Source organism: Cheilinus undulatus, linkage group 18 (genome assembly GCF_018320785.1).
Source record: "Cheilinus undulatus linkage group 18, ASM1832078v1, whole genome shotgun sequence".
Classification (NCBI taxonomy): Eukaryota; Metazoa; Chordata; class Actinopteri; order Labriformes; family Labridae; genus Cheilinus; species Cheilinus undulatus.
In genome coordinates this window covers 39382575-39404141 of record NC_054882.1, presented here as the reverse complement: position 1 = coordinate 39404141, position 21567 = coordinate 39382575, and the positions used below count along the sequence as shown (strand labels likewise).

The 21567-nt window shown below is 37.7% G+C and overlaps 1 protein-coding gene and 1 pseudogene across 1 annotated transcript; both read left to right on the top strand.

Moving 5' to 3' along the window:
• The first annotated feature begins 1515 nt into the window (after positions 1 to 1515).
• On the top strand, positions 1516 to 10764 carry LOC121525785 (C-C chemokine receptor type 6-like). The gene is made up of 2 exons (XM_041811911.1): positions 1516 to 1629; positions 9604 to 10764. Exon 2 carries the CDS (start codon positions 9613 to 9615, stop codon positions 10699 to 10701), a length of 1089 nt encoding a protein of 362 aa, XP_041667845.1. The 5' UTR covers positions 1516 to 1629; positions 9604 to 9612; the 3' UTR covers positions 10702 to 10764.
• Positions 10765 to 12330: 1566 nt separating this feature from the next.
• Positions 12331 to 13921, top strand: LOC121525982 (annotated as a pseudogene).
• The last annotated feature ends 7646 nt before the right edge of the window (positions 13922 to 21567 follow it).

Here is a 21567-nt window from a genome sequence, read left to right as displayed (position 1 = left end):
ACGATATCAATATTAAGAGTAAAAATCGTGATATGAAAATGAAAAGTCAAAATCATGGTATCAAAATGAAAAGTCAAAATCATGGTATCAAAATGAAAAGTCAAAATCATGATATCAAAATGAAAAGTCAAAATCATGATATCAAAATGAAAAGTCAAAATCATGATATCAAAATGAAAATCAGAATCACGATATTTCACAGAGCAGTACAGAAAGCACCTTTCCTAGTTCTCTTTGACTTTATTTCAGATCCTTAGCTGATAGACTACAATCTTTACAACACAAACTTGTTAGGCTACCTGTCCATGTTGAGCCACAAATATTTATCCAGCTTTACTGGCCATATGATTATGCAACAAGGAATTTGATTCCGGTTAGCTTTGCCCTCATTGTACAGAAATTAAACATTAGGTACAAAAATAAATAAAACTGAAAAAAGTATTTAAAAATCAGATTTAAATATGTACAAGTGCTTGTAGGTAGAATTTCTACTATATAGGTCTGTGTGCATTGATAGTATGGTTGGGTGTGAGGAATTGACTAGACATGATCAGAGTATAAAACATGCAAAGATGTGGGCAGATTTACATGAGCTGGACGAGACTGTTTAAGATAGTTGATTAGTGCAATGTTCATATGAAGTGAGGCATTTTACCACAGAGAATCTTCTTACAGCATTTCAGTTACAGTGAATGTTGCAGTGTTGGAGTATGGTAAATAGATTTATTCAGATGAGTAATTATCAAAATATGAGGTAAGTCGTTTAACCCCAGTGACTTAAGTTACAGATAAGTGCAAATGTGAGGTGACAAATTTTATCACAGTGAGTTTTGAGATGCAGTAAAGCAGAAAGAAACAGTGGATGGTATTTTACATTAAGCAGGGCTAAGATGCTTGGTAAATGAAAGTTCTCTTTTCTGACACTGTAACTGTTGAGTCATCAGAACCAAGTCTATGAGCGTTTTAGTGCAAGGGCATTAACAATGACTGTGCAATTCTGTTATTATTATTGATTGATAAGTTCCTGCAAAAATGGAATTGTTCACTAACAGTGGCTTTATTCCTGTGTATTACTGTTGCTGTGAAACATACTTGTTTCTAACCTGTGGCCTTTGTTGTATTTCTATTTTAACCCTCTGCTACTGTGAGATGATGCACTGAAATTTGTTCTGTGTATTCAGAAACAAAATGATTGGTGAATTGAGCAGTTTTGTGCTAATGTAAAGCACTTCAAAAAAAAACTGTAATTATGCAATGAGCATGCAGGGGGAATGTCCCTGCGCGCAGTGTTATTTGTTGATGGAGGTATCAGATAAGGAGAACCTGTGCACAGAGGTGGGCAGCACGTACATGAGTTTGAGGTCAAAAGCAGGAAGATGAGTGAAGCTGTGCAGTCACATAGTCTCAGAGCATGTCAGAGTGCGGTTGAGTTTCAGCTTTGTCTTCTTTGGTGTTTTTTTTTTTCCTGTTATTGTGACATAAAATCCCCACTCTGAAATCTTTCCTCGTAAGATTTCACACTTTGGTGAAGGTGGCAACCTGGGAGGAAGAGTTACACCTTTCATTTACAACATTAAACCCAGACGATAAAGGCCGCTGACTGAGGGAGAAGCTGCATTTAACTGCAAGGTATGTGAACAGAAAAAACACTTAACTTTTCAGATTACATTCTTTTTTACAGTGGTTCCCATCCTAAGGTCCTGAACCACCGGGGGGTGGGGGCACAGACCAATTTTCTTTGAGTTTGATCCATTAATAAAATTAAAAAAGTTGTTTTTGACTGCAATGAAGGGTTGGGGTTTGGAGGGGCTCGGCTTGTCTTAGTTGCATGTATGGGGCCCAAAGGAAACAGTTAGGAACCACTGATCTGTTCTGATAATTCAGTGTGCATTTATTCTGTGCAGAGGTAATAAATAACATTAAAAAATAGATGATTCATCTCATTCATGATATGAATGTTAAATTCTGAAAGTGACAGATCACTTTAAAGGTTAAAATGGTTCAAGTTTCACACAAGAGCATTAAAATGACACAGAAAGGAACCATTTAGAATGGAGGAACAACATTTAAAGAGCATCCAATGTTCTAAAATACATTTCCAGATAAAAGGCCTGTCATTTAACTCATCTATTATCTTACAAAACAGGTCTGAACTAAACCTGATCCCTTCCTCGTTCATGAGTGCTATACTGCAGTATTTTTGTTCTTAAGGTCAAATATGAGAAGTGAAAGTGCTGAAACAAAAGATACTATCATGTTGCCATGTCTATTCTTTAAATCATGTTTTTGAAGAAGTAAATGTGAAGCATGTTTCCCACACAATATTTTCTGTGTAAATGAGAAAAAATGTACTGTAATGTGAATGAGAAAAATATACTAAGGGGTCTAATGCTCCAATGTAAGGAGGGGATTATATCCATCTTCTAGTCCATATTACTTCATGACACTTTTGATGAGCCAAATTCACAAGAAAAGACCAGATAAAAATGTCATTTCCAGATTAAAAGAAAAACAGAAAAATTAAGACAGTATTGATGATGACAAGTTGAAACTACAGCTGTTATCTGATGGTCTTATGCATCAGCAGTGTTACAATCACTGGAGAGTTCTGGTTATGACTGCACTGAAGCTGATTGAATTAGTTTGACTAGGCCACATGCTTCAGTTTTCTCCATGTTTTCAATGACATAAAGGCCATGAAACATAATTACAGTCCCTCATTATACTGCTGCCATCATGTCTGTTATTGTTGAAGTGAAATAGTTGTTGTACTCTATGTTTTTGTTGCATTAGTCAAGGTTGTGTTCGAAACAATAGCAGTGGTTTTTAAAAAATCCTTATAACAGCTTTAATTTCCATTCATGCAAATGCATTGAGAATTCTGCACATTCTATTCCTAGTGAAAACATGAAGAAAAATTCATCAGAGTTGTAATTAATTTACAGAAAGCAAAGAAAAAGGAACATTTAGCTGTTCAATAAAACAGTGGAGTCTGCATTTTTCTAAAACATTCACTGTATAAACTGAAAAATGTTTAAAGATTTCCTGTAAATCTCTGAACTAATATTTAATTGTATAACCTCTGTTTCTGAAAACTGCTTCACATCTGTGATAGATGGAGTCAACCAACTTCTGGCTAGGGCTACGAACTGAATTGAAAATTAGATTAAATCGCAATATGGCCTGCTGAAATTTTCAAATCTCAAAAGGTGCAATATTTCTTTAACCTGAAATTTATGTCAAAATACCAGTTTAAAACTTTTATTTTTGCAGCAGAGATGTTATGCATTACATAATTATGCAATCATTCAAGTTCCTTTCTTTTTAGAATATCCTACAAAAATCCTACTTTCTAAATCTGTATACTTGTTCTTATAAAACATGAGAATGGCAATGCAACAGTTCATATGAAGTTTGCAATAAAAGTCAAAATCATCATAAATGCAGTGCTTAACAAATTTATTAGACCACCCTAACCCTAACCAATGTAAGGTTTATGCCACAGCTGCCCTAAATTAACAGCATTGGTAATTACCAAAATCATTTTTATGTTTCTGCAATGGTTAATACACCAATATGTAGAAGCTCTTTAACCCAAATGATATTTTTAATGCTAAAATATAATTATTACTGTTATCCATGAATTTTCAAATTAACTGATTTACAAAAAACTGAAAAAAAATAGTAAATCACATTATTATTTCTTGATTAATATGTCAAATTATAGTTATTTACTTGCATTCCTGAACAGAAAAATGAGTTTAAGTGGTTGAATGTTATGCTTGATTAATTTCTGACTTCTCAGAGAAGCCCAGTGAGCCGGCTCAAATTTGGGTGAATTCACTTTGAAATCCCTCATTCCTGTACAAAATGGTAAAACGTGGAGAGCTCACTGAAAATGAAAGAGTCCGCATTAAAGCACTTCATGATGCTGGATGGTCTTTGAGACAAATATGACAGGTGGTCTAGTAAATTTGTTAAGCACTGTAGGTATTTTTTTCAAAATTGTTCAGCCATTCTTCTAATATTGGTCTAATATTGTGTTGGTTTTTTATGTCGAATGCTTTATTGCTTGTGTTTGTTGGAAAATCACATTTCAAATCACAGTTGCAATACTGGGTAAAAAAAGATCAAAATTAGGTTATTTTCCCAAATCGTTCAGCCCTAGTTCTGGCACCTGTGAAGAGATATTCTAGCCCAGGATGACTGGACTACATTCCATGATTCCTCTGCATTTCTCAATTCTGCCTCAGAAACAGCATTTTACATGTCACCCCACTCATTTTCTATTGGCTTAAGATCCAGAGATCGGCCTGGCTGCTCTATAACATTAATCTTGTTGGTCTGGAACCAAGATTCCACTCACTTACTGGTGTATTTGGGGTTTTGTCTTGTTAAAACACCCGATTCAAGGGCATTTCCTCTTCGGCATAAGGTAACATGACCTCTTTCAGTATTCTGATTAGTGCTGTTACTCGATCGATTACATCACAACCCTGTGATTAATCATGATTAATCACAGCATTTTAAAAAATATTTTAAGTATTTTTTATGGTTTTAGAATTATAAAGTTTGTTGTTGTCAAGTGTTTTATTTTTATTCTTTTATTCTATGTACAGCACATTGAAGTGCTGATCTGAGTCCTTATCGTTACCACTATCAATACTTTCTACAGTTTGGTGGAAAGACAAAACAAGGGCAAATATTTAAACTACAAGTGGTCTTAGCTGAATAGTGCTTGAGTAAAAAAGCCATAATTTAGTCTGTCACATCTATTGTATATTGTATATAAGCTAATTAACTTCAATTTTGCCAATTCCACCGTGGATTTCTACACTGGATTAATATTGTTAACAAACAGGACTGGCTCAAAGTTTTGGAGCACTTCTCAGCATTTATCTGAGCAGCTGAAGAAGAAAACTGTCCTGAAGCAGCTGAACAGAGTGGTATGACCATGGCTTGATCCCGTGTTGTTGTTAGCGTCTTTGCTAACATTAGCAAAGATGTGCTTTGCCTGAAGGTGGAACTTAAGACTCGTTGTGCTTTGGTGTAAAGACAGTTCATCACTGCAGCATGTACCCACAATTTTGGTTTTATCTTAACTAATATTCTCCAGCTTTATAAAAAGAAAACAGCCATTAAGCAGACCTGGGTCTGTCTCCTCACTCATCACTGCTGGCTGTGTCTGACCCTCTCACCTCTTCACCCCCAAGCACCTACTGACAAAAAGAACAAAAAAGACTTGAACCCTGCCCGCCCATGTCCATGGGGCCCACGTAACCACTAGGTCATCTCTGCCCCAGATTTATTTTAAATAGTGGCTCTAATACACCTTCATGCATGCACTATTGGATACAAGGAGTTACACAAAAACCAACATGCACAAAAAAGTTCAGAAATAATTCAATTGCCTCTTATTTTTAAAAGACTGATCAAAGTGAGCAAGAAATGTTATGCAGTTTGGATTCATGTTTTTTAAGCCCTTACATGACAGAATTATGACTAAAAGGAGATTTATTTTCAATGTACATTTTTTCCATAATAGGATATGCAAAATAAAGCTCTGGGTTAAAGGTGTCTGTGATGGGAAAGCTCAGAGCTTTATGTCAGTTAACAGGTTAAAGAAGCTTTTGTTCTAGTTCAGCTCTTCCTCTGTTTTGATGACTGACCCAAATACAGCCCATTTAGAAACAACGTGATCTCACGCAAAGGTAGGCTGCAGGTGTTGTCTACACTTTGTGCTTCTTCTTTTCTCTGAAGTAGAAAAGATCTTTATCTTTAGACGTATATGTGAAACTCCATTTGTGTGTGGGAGGATCACAAACACGGGGAAAGCAACCAACTAGAAAAATAAAACTAGCTGTAGCACAGATGTTTACGTGCCTGGGGGTGAAGAGGTGAGAGGGTCAGACACAGCCAGCAGTGATGAGTGAGGAGACAGACCCAGGTCTGCTTAATGGCGATTTTCTTCTTAAAAAGCTGGAGAATATTAGTTAAGATAAAACCAAAATTGTGGGTACATGCTGCAGTGATGAACTGTCTTTACACTGAAGCACAACGAGTCTTAAGTTCCACCTTCAGGCAAAGCACATCTTTGCTAATGTTAGCAAAGACGCTAACAAGAACATGGGATCGAGCGATGGTCATACCACTCTCTTCAGCTGCTTCAGGACAGTTTTCTTCTTCAGCTGCTCAGATAAATGCTGAAAAGTGCTCCAAATCTTTGATACAGTTCTGTTTGTTAACAATATTAATCCAGTGTAGAAATCCACGGTGGAATTGGCAAAATTGAAGTTAATTAGCGAACTTTACAAGCTGAAGATGGAAAATATGATGCGTTCGGGTCACCTTAGTAAATTAAACAACTGTACTCTATGTTATGATGTGTTCAGATGTCACATAAATATGGGAAAATGTAGTTTTTGAAGAGAAACTTTAATAAATACAGTGTGACTATGTGTTTATATTTGAGAGATATAAAATAGACGTGACAGACTGAATCATAGCTTTTTAACTCAAGCACTATTCAGCTAAGACCACTTGTAGTTTAAATATTTGCCCTTATTTTGTCTTTCCACCAAACTATAGAAAGTATTGATAGTGGTATCGATAAGGACTCAGATCAGCACTTTCAATGTGCTGTACATAGAATAAAAGAATAAAAATAAAACACTTGACAATAACAACCTTTGTAAATCTAAAGCCATAAAGATATACTTAAACTATTTTAAAAAATGCTGTGATTAGGGCTGTTGCGGTATACCGGTATTGATAACCATGGTATTAAAAAATAAAATTTCAATATCATGCTAAAAATGTGCATATGATAATATTGTGAAAATGATCTAGTGCTACCCCAGCGCCATCACGAGCCCTGAACATTTTTAACAAGTCCATCAATGTAACAGATCATCAACTCCTGCACTCCTCTCACCTCGCTCGTGAAACCGTCCAGCCTCACTTCACCGCTTTCTCTCTCTCCATGCGCGTCAGCGGCTCATGCACACTGGGAGCTCAGCAAGACGTTTAGAGAAAAAAAAAGTTTACTCTTTCCTCGTTCACACAGCTCACAACGTACAGGATGTAGAGATAGAGCCCTGCCTTGGACAGCTAACACCCTACCTGCCCATTCCCCCTGAGTTTCTTAACACCTGCACATGCAGTGTGTGTCATCCCTCTCTCCCACCTGCACCCACAACATGTGCATCCAATTCCTCCTAAAGTCTGAACCTCCACGTAAAACACGGAATGACAGAAGCTGTGATCAGGTTAAGATATTATAATATTGCGTTCACTGAAGCACTGCCCTTGACAAATAAGGTTTTTTCACTGTTCTAAACCAAGTTTTCTCACTGAATGAAGCACGAAAGAAAAGTCTCACATCCTCGTCGGCTACAACGCTCCAAAAACATCGGCAGCTGACAGCCTGGACTAATTTAACTGGACAGTATTGATAAGAGTAACATCAGGGTGATATTTACAGACTACGTCCTTTGTTTTTTAAGCCGTAGGTGGATTTTCCTGATCATCGTTAGCGAGTGCCAAACAGCGCAGCGCTCCTTCAGCTCTCTCTGAGAGTTTGTTTTTACTCTTGATGCCCCTTCCTGTTCCTGTCCCTGTCCGTAAATTAAACGCTTTATGAAAAGAGGCCAATTTTTATGGATAGAAGGGATTTCCCCTCAAGTAACAGTGTTATGGCTCAGTATCTCTGTGCCTGTCTCTTCCTGTGCGTCATGAGGCTCATCAGTGCAGTGGAGACGCTCACAGGTCTGCAGCGCTATAAAGAGCATTAAAGCTTCTGTGCGCATTTAAGGAATCAGACTGTGTCTTGTTTACTTACTTAAACAGTTTTAGTGCAAGCAAAAATTAAATTCAGACCTGATCCCAACACAGCCCTCTAACTTTGTTCTTTTAGTAGAGCTAACAGGATAATTCTAGTTAAAACTGCTGCAGGTGCTCTTGAAATACGTCTGTAATTAATCATTTCTTAATGTGTTAATAACCCTACATTTCTGACACTGCTGATATGATGTGTAAATCCTGTGTGGTGGATAAGTTTTATCAGTCGGAGGTGGAGCCATGGGGCGGCTTGTGGGGTCTATGCCCCTAATGTTTTCTCAAAAGCATTGAATCTTTAACTTTGCTGAAAGTATGTTATCTCTGATTACTGATGAATGTGAAAAAAACTATCTTGGATTTTGATAAAAAGATTTAACCTGCTGATCACAACATGAAAATTTCATTTTTGTTGCCAAACTGAAAAAAAACCAAACAACCAAAAAAACCCAAATCAGATGTTTTTTTTTAACTTTCAAAAGCTTAAAAGCACATGCTACACAATAAATAAAAACCTTACTATTAATATTTCTGCATTTTTAAGAAATATGACCCTCCGCAATGACACAGCAGCTGCAGTACCTCCTTAGACAGGTATTTTGAGTGTAATTCATCTGCCAAAAGAGAGAACACGACATAAATAAAGTTAAAGATAAATCAGATTAATTTTCCTATTATTATTCAAATTTTTATTGATATCTTGATATCGTTATCGTGACATTTTTTGCCCACGATCATCGTGAAGTGAAAATCTGATATCGTGACAGCCCTAGCTGTGATTATTCATGATTAATCACAGTGTAATGATACCTATATCTATATATCTATATATAAATGATATCTATATATAAATACAGTGCTTAAAAAATGTATTAGACCACCTGTCATATTTGTCTCAGAGACCATCCAGCATCATGAAGGGCTGTAATGCGGACTCTTTCATTTTCAGTGAGCTCTTCATGTTTTACAATTTTTAACAGAATGAGGAATTTCAAACTGAATTCACCCAAATTTGAGCCGGCTCACTGGGCTTCTCTGAGAAGTCAGAAATTAATCAAGCATCACATTCAACCACTAAAACTCATTTTTCTGTTCAGGAATGCAAGTAAATAACTATAATTTGACATATTAATCAAGAAATAATAATGTGCTTTACTATTTTGTCAGCTTTTTTTTGTAAATCAGTTAATTTGAAATTTCATGGATAACAATAATAATTATATTTTAAGATTAAAAATATCATTTGGGTTAAAGAGCTTCTACATATTGGTGTATTAACCATTGCAGAAACATAAAAAACGATTTTGGTAATTACCAATGCTGTTAATTTAGGGCAGCTGTGGCATAAACCTTACTTTGGTTAGGGTTAGGGTGGTCTAATAAATGTGATAAGCACTGTATAGACTAATTACATAAACTGATAAAACATGCCGTATTTCATATCAAAGTAATTAATCCAACAGTATTTTTATATCAAGCTGATAAATGTGACCGGTTGTAGCCTGTTAGCTACTTAGCAGTTTGTTTGCCAAGCCAACACACTGTCATGCATTCTCTCCAAAATCCACCTTTAAAGTTCAATCTAGTTTTATGTTCTCATGGCAGATTAAAATATTATGGAGGAGGGGAGTTTTGCAGGGTTGAGGGACATCACAGAGATTCCGACAAGAATGAATGGACTCAGGTTGATTTCCCTCTGTAAGAGGAAACAAGTGATAATCTCTGTTATTTACTGACTGTTGTAAATATTTGCATCTTCTCCTTTAGATTGAAACCATGGATGTGGTGACTACAGACAATTACTTCAGTGAAGATTACACCGACGATGAAGATGGATTCTGCAATCTAGATCCTAATCCTGTGGAGATCAGCACCCAAACCTACATCCACTCCATCATCTGTGCCTTCGGCCTGATTGGAAATGCTCTCGTAATCGTCACCTACATCTTCTACAAGAGAACAAAGACCATGACGGACAGTTATCTGTTCAACATGGCTGTAGCTGACCTGATATTCGTTGTGGCTCTGCCCTTGATCATTTACAATGAGCAGAACAGCTGGCTGATGGGGTCTGTGGTCTGTAAGGTGCTAAGGTCAGCCTACAGTATTAACCTGTACAGTGGCATGCTCCTCCTGGCCTGCATCAGTGCAGATCGTTACATAGCCATAGTTCAGGCTCGAAGATCATTTGGTGCTCGTTCACGTGCTCTTATCTACAGCCGCCTCATCTGCTCGGCTGTTTGGCTGTTTGCTGTGGCTTTGACTCTTCCCACTCTCATGTATACTGAGCGCTTTGAGCAGAGCTACCTGGGGGCGGAGAATGCCACAGTGATGTGTCAGCTATCTTTTCCCACATCACAGACAGCAAAGTTCATGAAGGTGCTCGTTCCCAGTTTACAAATGGCCGTCGGCTTCCTGGTTCCTCTGCTGGTGATGGTGTTTTGTTACTCCAGCATCATAAGCACCCTGCTGAGAGCACAGAGCAGCCAGAGGCACAAGGCTGTGCGTGTGGTGTTGGCTGTGGTTGTGGTTTTCATCGTGTGCCACCTGCCCTACAATGTGGCCCTACTGATCCACACTGTGTCTCTGTTTAAGGAGAGGAGCTGTGAGGCTGAGAAGATAAAACTTAAAGTTCTGGCTGTTTCCAGAAGCATGGCTTACCTCCACTGCTGCCTCAACCCAATCCTCTACGCCTTCATAGGGGTGAAGTTCAGGAACCACTTCAGGCAGATCGTGGTGGACCTGTGGTGCTTCAGCAAGAAGTACCTCTACTCTGCTCGCTCATCACGTGGGACGTCTGACATCTGCATCTCAGGCCGCATGTCGTCAGAAGGCTGCAACAATATGTCATCATTCAGTGCATAGAAACTACCAAAAACTTCTAAACCAATGAAGGAGCAGCTTAGCATCTTTTATTTGTTGTAATGAGCCGAATGGATTCATTGTTTTGTGCAGCCACATACTGTATTTCACCTTCAATGTCATGCAGTGCTGTGAGAGCTTATATTCTATGCCTTTGTAAAAAGGAGACAATTCATCTCTTTTCGTCTTTTTTCAGGTGTTTGATAATAAAAAATAAAACCAAATAAATATCAATGGATTATAGCAGTCATATTCAAGGTGTGGCTCTTTTGTGATTATTTGTGGCTCTTTAATATCATAATTTTAATTATTCCCCCAGGAAACCTTAAAAAAGGAATTTTTTTGCCCTTTTTCACCATTTTTTTGCCACTTTTCATTATTTAAAGCTACCTTTTGCCATTAAATACCACTTTTTTCCTTCTTTTTTGCCCATTTTTGCTACTTGTATCCCATTTTTGCCCATTGAAGCTACCTTTTGCCATTAAATACCAGTTTTTTACCCATTTTGGACACTTCTTTTTACAACTTTTACCAGTTTTTTGCCACCTTTATCCCATAGTTGTCATTTTCACCATTTTTACTCCCCATTTTCACCCATTTAACATATCTTTTGTCATTAGATACCACTGTTTTCCAAATTTTATGCCATTTTAGCCATTTCCTTTTGCCACTTTCATCCCATTTTTGTCCCTTTTCACCATTTTTGCCACTTTCTGCCCATTGAAGCTACCTTTTGCCATTAAATACCACTTTTTTGCCCATTTTCGACATGAAACACGAAAACTTTGCAACTTTTACCAGTTTTTTTGCCACTTTTATCTCATATTTGCGCTTTTTCACCATTTTTTCCTCCCCATTTTCACCAATTTAAGGTACCTTTTGTCATTGAATACCACTTTTTTCCTAGTTTTTGCCCATTTCAGCCACTTCCTTTTGCCACCTTTATCCAATTTTTACCCCCTTTCACAATTGTTTTTGCCCCTTTAAGCTACCTTTATATGTTAAGTACCACAATTTCCTCTTTTTTGCCCATTTTGCCTCTTCTTTTAGCCACTTTTATCCCATTTTTGCCCTTTATCATCACTTTTCACCAATTTCAGCCACCTTTTGCCATTAAATACTGCTTGTTTTCTATTTTTGCCACTCTGGACTGCTTTTTGCCCATTTTAGTCACTTTTCACTCATTTTTTGCCTTGTTTTGCCACTTTAAGACCATTTTTTGCAACCTGAAACTTATTTTTTTGCAACTTCTCACCCATTTTTGCTACTTTCTGACCCTTTTCCCACGTTTTCCTCCCCATTTTTGCCCCTTTTCACCCATTTTTGCTTTCCTTAACTTTTTGATAATGCCAATTCAAACTTTTTTTTTGCCACTTTTCACCCCTTAGATTGTGGCTCTTGGAAAGGTATTTTTCAACAATTTGGCTCTTTGGTTGAGCAGGGTTGAGTAACACTGGATTATAGAAATGCTTAATATTATTAGAGTTTTAAGGAATAATATTATGGTGTAGGACACAAAGTTATTGTCAGATCCATAGACTGCAGTGTTTTTCAACTGGTGGGTCGGGCCCCAAAAATGATGCACAGATATTTTTTCAGTGGATCACAAATGTGCGCCTGAGAAAATGACATATGGAAGCCTTAAGCAGATGTAAATCCAATGCATTTTACAACCCCAATTCCAGAAAGGTTGGGGCGCTGTGTAAAATGTAGATAAAAACAGAATGCGATGATTTGCGAATCTCAGAAACCCCTATTTTATCCACAGTAAAAGATTAACAACACATCAGATGTTGAAACTGAGACATTTCATCATTTCATAAAAATATTAGCTAATTTTGCATTTGATGACAGACACACTTTTAAAAAAAGAAAGGACAGGCAAACAAAAGGCTGGAAAAGTAAGTGGTACTAATGAAAAACAGCGGGAAGTGTATTTTTATAACTTATTAGGTTAACTGGCAACATGTCAGTATCATAACTGGGTGTAAAAGGAGCATTTCAGAGACACAGAGTCCCTCAGAACAGTGGTTCTCAATCTTGGGGTCGCGAGACACTGAGAGGGGGTCATCAGATTCTTGAAAAAACTATGTGTATTTTTAAAATTATAATGTTGCTATTTCATACCAATTTTGCCCAATTTTATGCCTTTTTCATCACTTTTTAACACCAATTGTACCATTATTAGCACATTTTTGCCACTTAAAACCCATTTTTGTCCATTTTAAACCCTTTCCATCACTTTTTTCTGCCTGTTTTTGCCACTTTTAATTGAATTTTTGCCACTTTATACATTTGGTTGCCTCTGATGACCCATTATTGCCTCTATCAGCCCCTTTGACAACACTTTTTGCCCATTTTAAATACAGTTAACACATTTTTGCCTTTTTATATCAAATTTTTTTATCAATTTTATCCTATTCCACCTTATTTCCCCCATTTTTTTGCACTTTAAAGCCATTTCAGTCCTGTATATTAACCTGTACAGTGGCATGCTCCTCCTGGCCCTCATCAGTACAGATCGTTACATAGCCATAGTTCAGGCCTGAAGATCATTTGGTGCTTGTTCACATGCTTATCTACAGCCGCCTCATCTGCTCGGCTGTTTGCTGTGGCTTTGACTCTTCCCACTCTCATGTATACTGAGCGCTTTGAGCAGAGCTACCTGGGGGCGGAGAATGCCACAGTGATGTGTCAGCTATCTTTTCCCACATCACAGACAGCAAAGTTCATGAAGGTGCTCGTTCCCAGTTTACAAATGGCCGTCGGCTTCCTGGTTCCTCTGCTGGTGATGGTGTTTTGTTACTCCAGCATCATAAGCACCCTGCTGAGAGCACAGAGCAGCCAGAGGCACAAGGCTGTGCGTGTGGTGTTGGCTGTGGTTGTGGTTTTCATCATGTGCCACCTGGCCTACAATGTGGCCCTACTGATCCACACTGTGTCTCTGTTTAAGGAGAGGAGCTGTGAGGCTGAGAAGATAAAACTTAAAGTTCTGGCTGTTTCCAGAAGCATGGCTTACCTCCACTGCTGCCTCAACCCAATCCTCTACGCCTTCATAGGGGTGAAGTTCAGGAACCACTTCAGGCAGATCGTGGTGGACCTGTGGTGCTTCAGCAAGAAGTACCTCTACTCTGCTCGCTCGTCACGTGGGACGTCTGACATCTGCATCTCAGGCCGCATGTCATCAGAAGGCTGCAACAATGTGTCATCATTCAGTGCATAGAAACTACCAAAAACTTCTAAACCAATGAAGGAGCAGCTTAGCATCTTTTATTTGATGTAATGAGCCGAACAGATTCATTGTTTTGTGCAGCCACATACTGTATTTCACCTTCAATGTCATGCAGTGCTGTGAGAGCTTATATTCTATGCTTTTGTAAAAAGGAGACAATTCATCTCTTTTTGTCTGTTTTCAGGTGTTTGATAATAAAAAATAAAACCAAATAAATATCAATGGATTATAGCAGTCATATTCAAGGTGTGGCTCTAGAGCCACATGTGGCAGTTCTCTGTACCGTCTACAAATGCAAGTTAAGGCTGTTTCATTCATAGAAGAAGCCACATGTAAACACAACTCTGGGCCAGAGCTCACTGAAAAAGGACTGAGACAAAATGGAAAACTGTTCTGTGGTCAGATGACTCAAAACTTGAAATTTTTTGCATTTTTCACCCTGCAGCTTGTCCCATTACTGATCACAGATCTTTATCTGTAAAGATATGTGAGTGGGTCAGTGTGTTTCTTCTGTATTCTGGGATCTTCCTGTTATGATGCTTCGTTTGCCTTGGTATAAACAGTGCCCACGTCTCCATTGCTTTTTTATGTGATCAAAACTCCTTTTGCATCCTGTCAAAAAACTCCACTAAACGTCTGTGCTAAGTCTCAGTATGATGCCAAAGTTTACACAGCAGTGTTGATTTTGTTGACTAAAATTATGACTAAAATTGTTTGTCGACAGCTTTTTTTCCCACAAGACTAGACTAAGACTAGCCAAAGACAGATCTGTGATGAATAAATCTGACTAAAAGTAAGCGAAGTTTTCATCAAGACGACTAAAACTAGACTAGGGCTGCAGCAATAGATTCTATTTGCATTCGAGTACTCTATCGATTCTTCTGATGATTAATCGAGACCTCTAATAAGAAAGATTGCATTTTTTTAATCAATCTTTGGCTTTTTCAAGAGAAGTAGTACTTTATTTCTTTCATTGTAGTTCATATTTATTTTCCTGTGAGTCATTAAAGTAAAGGGACACTAAATCATTTTTTCATCCTCTATTTTATGCATGAATGTAATATTTTACATTCTAGCAAGAATAAAGTTCCATCATTCACACAAGTGGTCTGATGATGTCTGAAGGGTGAACCTTTAGATTACAGGAATATGGTCTATTTTTCAAAAGGGTGTTCACTTTCAATTTTTGTACATTTTTGTTTGTGAGTTCATCCTTTTAAGACCATCCACTGACATGGAGAACATATTTTAAGGGACAAAGCTGCTTCTGTGACCTGTTGAATCCTGACTGTATGATGATGAACTTTGACCTTTGATCTCAGTCACCGTCTGTGGCAATAGCGTGTTTCCGTTTTATTGGTGTCAATTCATTATCAATAGAATTCTTATCAAATTGTTCGGGATGCTGAAACTTTTTGAAAAATACGCTGGAATCAAGACGTCAGTGCGCTGATAACATGCGCAGGCGGAGAGAGAGATAGAGAGAGATAGAAAGAGAGGGGGGAAGCACCAAAGCAGGACTTAAATCGTGAAGCCTAAAGGTTTTCTGTGAAACCGTCGGGTCAATCAGAGAAGTTTATGAAATTCCCTAAAGTCTGTAGACAGAAACTGAGTGCTGCGAGTCATGCAGCCAGCACATAAACTCAGAGATCTGCATAGGTTCACAGTTGCAGGAGTAGTGCCATATCTGCCATGAAGCCGCAGCCAGTGGATGCGTAAAAACGCAGGACGAGTAGCCTACCTGTAAACATTACTGCATCTCTTTCTCTTCCCTTGTGATTTTCACGCCTCATATCATGCATGTTAAGTTATAGTAACAGCGAAAACAAGGGCACTGTGCCGCATAAATAGCCGTCCGTGCGAAGCACAGCACGCCGTGCACATACGGCGCGATACAGCGTGGGCTTATATGGATACAGGACTGATTTAAGCGAAGCCTCGAGGCAGATAATTTGCCTCGAGGAATTTTTTTAATCGAATTACCCGGATAATTCGAGGAATCGTTTCAGCCCTAAACTAGACTAAAATGTAATTTCATTTTCATTGGACATTCAAAATCCATGATATTACTTCACTGTGGGTAAATCTGTCAAAAACAATGCATCTGTAGCTATTCTGCCTCTCAGCTGTAGAAAGCAGGGACCCCAGGTTTGGCAGAGTGCAGAGAACACACTACCATGATTTGGTACCAGATTTAGGCAAGAAAATAAATGCTTGAACTAAAATGAAAGACTAAAATGTGAGGACTTTTTATGTCTAAAAATAGACTAAAATGTTTATGAGTTTCCGTCAACTAAAACAAAAAACGGTAGAAATTACTTAAATGTTTATGAGTTTCCGTCGACTAAAACTATAATGGTAAAAATGGCTAAAACGTGACTAAAACTAAAGGCATTTAATCTAAAGACTTGGGCTGAGACTAACACTAAAATAGATGTTAAAATTAACACTGTCACACAGCCTCATGCTGTCAATTGCAATCACCTCTTTGTAAATTCACACCGTGGCCATGGAACATCATCAGGAGTTATCAGTGAAAATCCAAGCTTTTAATAGTCATGGTTGTACTTCCTCTTTTTTCTGCTCATTTCACTTATAACTTCCTCTTTAGTAACTAAAAATCTCACGGTTCTGCACCACTCATTGCTGCAGTTAACTTCATATAACTTTTTTCCTAGTTTTCTCACACTGCCCCTCCCCTGAAGTCTTCCAGCGCCCCCCCTCCCAGAGGAGGTGTACCCCATACTCTGAAAACCACTGGTCTTGAAAAAGGCAAAGCAGTGGAGCTGAAAACACACAGCATGTAAAGTCTGCTGCCAGGGCTCTCTAAATCAAAATGATAACAAAAGAGGGCATCAAGGGTAACAGAGTCTTGGAAGTGATTTCCTTACACCTTAAAAAAAAAGGAAATGGATGTAAAAGTTCGTTTTAAAATTCCATTTCAGCTGGATTGAATATGCAAATAATCAACTAGAATTAATGAATCCCAAATTAGCAGCCCTAGTTTAACAATGAACTCTTACGAAAATGGCAATGACAACAATGACAGCCATTTGTTTTTGATACTCTTGGCTCCCTTCAGCAGGATGATCAAAACCGAACACCCTAACAAAAACAACATTAAATGTTAAGAATCAAAACAATGAAAACAGCAGCATGAGCTGTTTTACACTTTAGGTTTTCTGCAGTGAATGAGTTCTTTTTAGGGCATGACACAGATCTTTAACATTCACCTACGTGTACCCAGACACTGTTTTGTGGTTGCTTCCTGTCATTGTTTCAGAGAAACACATCAGGTCTGACAAACCCAACCGCAACTTACCAAAGAGCTCAAAGCTGAGGGGTTTGTCAGCAGAAAGCATCAGAGCCAGACTGAGGAGTGGGGCACACAGAGACGGTGATGTCTACAAAGTTTTGGTACTTTGTTTGAATACTTCTTTAGTAGCTCTCCATGAAGGTAGGGTGGTGCACCAACATTTTCATGACATTCAGTCTTCAGCTTTTTGTCACAGCAAGGAGAAAAGATTCTTTCAATAGACAGCTCCAGACTGAGACAAAATACAAAGAAATACAGGAGAGTTTGAGAAGACACAGCATGAGGCTAACAATGAGAGGGGTTTGATTTCTATGCAGGACATCCCACTACCGACGCTCCTCGTAACAATACTCTGACCAATCAGAGGTCAGCAGTGTCTTGATATTACATTTCAGTATCAGCCCATAAAGCTATTGTTAGTATTCTGTTCTGTTTCCTTATGTTTCTATCTGTCTACTGCTAGAAAACTCATGGCAGTCATTTTGACTGATTTCACATTTTATTACGTATAACTTTGCTGAATTAAAAGTAACAACGCTGCTGCTGTCTGACTTTTCCTAAAAGTGTATATTAATTTAGAATGTATTTAATAAATTGCACAAAATGCAAAACAAAATATGTCCACTTCTACCCAGACCACAGGTGTCAAACTCAAGGCCCAGGGGCCAAATGCAGCCCGCGGTGCAGTTTTACCCGGCCCGCAAGATCATATCTTAATTAGAAAGTGCCTGCTGCTATGAGGTCTGCAGATTTCCCCCAATATAAAAATGTAAATTTAACCTTGAAAATAAAAACAATCTTTGTTAAGTCATAAAAATCTGGAAAAGTAGAGAGTAGAAATAATGAGATAAAAAGTCAGGAATGAGGGAAAGAAATTCATTTGTGTTTTCATTAAATATTTTTATTTTGCATCCCAAGAATATGACTGAAACTTAGGATTTTGACATTTATTTCATATTTTGACCTTTTAAATTTATAATTTTGACCCTTTTTCTCCTATTGTGACCTTTAAGATTCACAAATTTTCATTTCAAATCATCTCTTGACCTTTTAAACTCCTAACTTTAAATTTTAATCCCATATTTTCACTTTTTCAACACCTGATTGAGAATTTTATCTCATACTTTGACCTCTGAGAGTCACAATTTTGAATTTTATCTTCTATTTTCACTTTTTAAACCCCTGATTTTGTAATCTATCTTATATATTTACCTTTCAAAAACCTTATTTTGACTTTTAATTTTGTATTTTGACCTTTAGGACTTATAAAGTTATCTCAGATTTGAGCCTTTAAACTCATTTATTTATTTATTTATCATTTGTTTGACATGGACATACAGTAACATTGATGCTGTGATATTTATTCATTTTGACCTTTTATATTTTAGAAATCTTAAAATCATTTATCATCTCTGTTTAATTTGCCCCAAAATTCATTACCTGTGAAAACATGGTTGACAGTTTTCAGTTAAATGTTGACCCTGTTAGGCCCTCAGGTTGACCGAAATTCAGATTTTGGCCCCTGCTGTGATTGAGTTTGACACCCCTGACCTAGACAGACCACAGGCAGTTGTTTGGACTGTTTCAGATTTTGATATGATTAAACTGGGACTTTTTTCTGGAGTAGCCGCAGCTTTTTGGTTACACTGAGAAAAATGAATCAGGGCAAAAGTAAATTGAACTTGATGTAATCTGTGATGTCAACAATAAGGATATTTGATATAATCAAGGTTAGGTTTACATTTTTATACTGAAGGAAATCTGACCTCATATTTTAGGGCCAGTTAAACAATATGATATTTTCTTGCGGGCCGGGTATCACTGAACCACGGGCCAGATTTGGCCCCCGGGCCTTGAGTTTGACACCCGTGCTTTAGTGCCTAAAACAACCATAAAACAACCACTGATTAACGTCATCTATTTAACATAAAAAGCAGTTTAATAAAGTTTGTGCATTTTTAAATCCCTTCATTGTTTTTAATTGTGCCTGGCGTTGCTGCTGCCAAAGGACTGCTGGACGCAGCGTTGTGGTTATTGATAAACTTCTTCATAATGATTACCACTGATCTACACCCAGAAGGAATGATTAAAGTACTTCTAAACTTAGTTGTTGTGAGCCAAACTAGACTAAAACTGGGCAGTAGTGCACAAACATCAGGATGGCAGAAAATAAAACAGAAAACTTTAACAACCTAGATTTAAAACAATTACATAATCCTGTCACCCCTCATACATAAAAGGGAAAAAGTGGCAAAAATGGGCGTAAAGTGAAATGGACGAAGTAGAGGGAAAAATGGGTTAAAAGTGGCAAGATTGGTCAGGGTAGGTCATTGGATTTCCTGGCAGTTCCATTTCCTTTTTGAAACCAACCTCAGAAATCTGGAGAAACTCTTATTTTGACAGAAAATGGATAAAATGAACGATGAATGAACGATTAAGAAACAGTCAATCTAACAGGTAAATGTTGGGTCATGACAGAAGGCATAAACACACTCATACTGCCCTCTACTGGACGCTTCATCAGCCTGACCTATTCTCTGGCTATGCCAGTGGTTCCTAAACCTTTTCTGCTGGGCCCCCCTTTGACAGATTGAAAATATCTTCCACCACCCCCACTGCCCCACTGTACAAATCAACATGTAAAAATGTGTAAATGTACGACAAACACAGTATTAGCCTTAAAAATCTACTGCAGGGGTCATCAAGTACATTTGCACAAGGGCCAGATCTAGTCTTGACAGAGTCTCTGGGGGCCGGACTTCCAGATAAGAAAAATCAAATCAATATTTTGTTCTGATTAACATAATATTTTATTAGTATTTGTATTTTCCCTCAAAACGCAGGACATTTTTAGGCATTACCAGTGAGATCTACCCTTATCTATGATGCCGTAGACCACAAGGAGACAGGCATGCCCACAGAAATAGCTGGGCTCCTGAAAATCCCAGAGAATGGGCCCTCATAATTGTGATTTAGCACCAATATGAACTCATGTTTCACACTGTTCACCACTTCACTGCTTCATTCTGCCATTTCTGCAACATTTTTGCCACTTTTTACTATTGTATCACTCTTTAACACACTTTCCTGCCTTTTCACTACTTTGTCTTTGACTATTTTTTCACCATTTTTGCCACTTTTAACCCATTTTTGACATGCTGGTGGTTTGCCACATTTTAACCTCTTTTCACCACTTTTCCTGCCAACCTTTGTCCCTTTGTCCCACTCCACAACCCATTTGGATGCTTATCGCCCACTCCCTAACCCCTTTATCTGGCCATTTTTGCCCATTTTAACACATTTTTTTAATATCTACTAATTTTCACAAAATTTTCTTTTCCTGCTTTTCTGAATTTAATGATCATCTCGGGGCCGGGCAGGAAGCTTTGGGGGGGCCTGATTTGGCCCCTGGGCCGCCAGTTGATGATCAGTGATTTACCGCATCATAGAACCCTAATTTTGAAGAAACACCAACATTCACCTTAGAGTTTCAAAAATCTGACTCTTTGAAGAGGAACAATGCCTTTAAAACAGATACTTAATGAACATTTTTAAAGCTTTATAGTTCCATTCTGCAGGAATTTCAGTGACGACCACCAGTTCGTCCTGTGCTGCATATCTTCTCAGGTCCTGGCTGCAGCTGTGAGGCCACCACTCTCAGTTCATTGTCAATGTCCAGCTTTGATTTGTTGTTTGTCTTGATTGAGGCAATGGTAGAAAAACCTATCTCACACTGGCAGGATGTTGCTGAAGAGCACGGGTGTCAAACTCAAGGCCCGGGGGCCAAATCCAGCCCATGGAACGATTATATCTGGCCCGCAAGATCATATCATATTTGTATAATAACTGGCGCACCAGTATGAGGTCTGCAGATTTCCTTCAGTATAGAAATGTAAACTTTAAATTGATTATTTAAAACATCCTATTAAAGCCATAAAAATCTGAAAAAGTAAAGAGTAAGAAAGATTTCATAAAAAGTCAAGAATGTGGGGAAGGAAATTCATTTGTGTTTGATTTCATATTTTTAATTTTGAATCTCAAACTAACAAATCAAACTTTTGATTTTGACTTTTCATTTCATACTTTGACCTTTTAAATTCATGATTTGGACTTTATATATCACATTTTTATGTTTTAGATTCCCAATGTCAAATTTTAAGTCATATTTTGACTTTTTAAAACACGATTTAATTTATTCTCATATTTTGACATTTGTATGAATGATTTTTGCTTTTTAGATCATATTTTGACCTTTTACACTACAGTTTTGAATTTAAGTCATATTTTTAGCTTTTAAAACATCGTTTTGAATTCTAGCTCA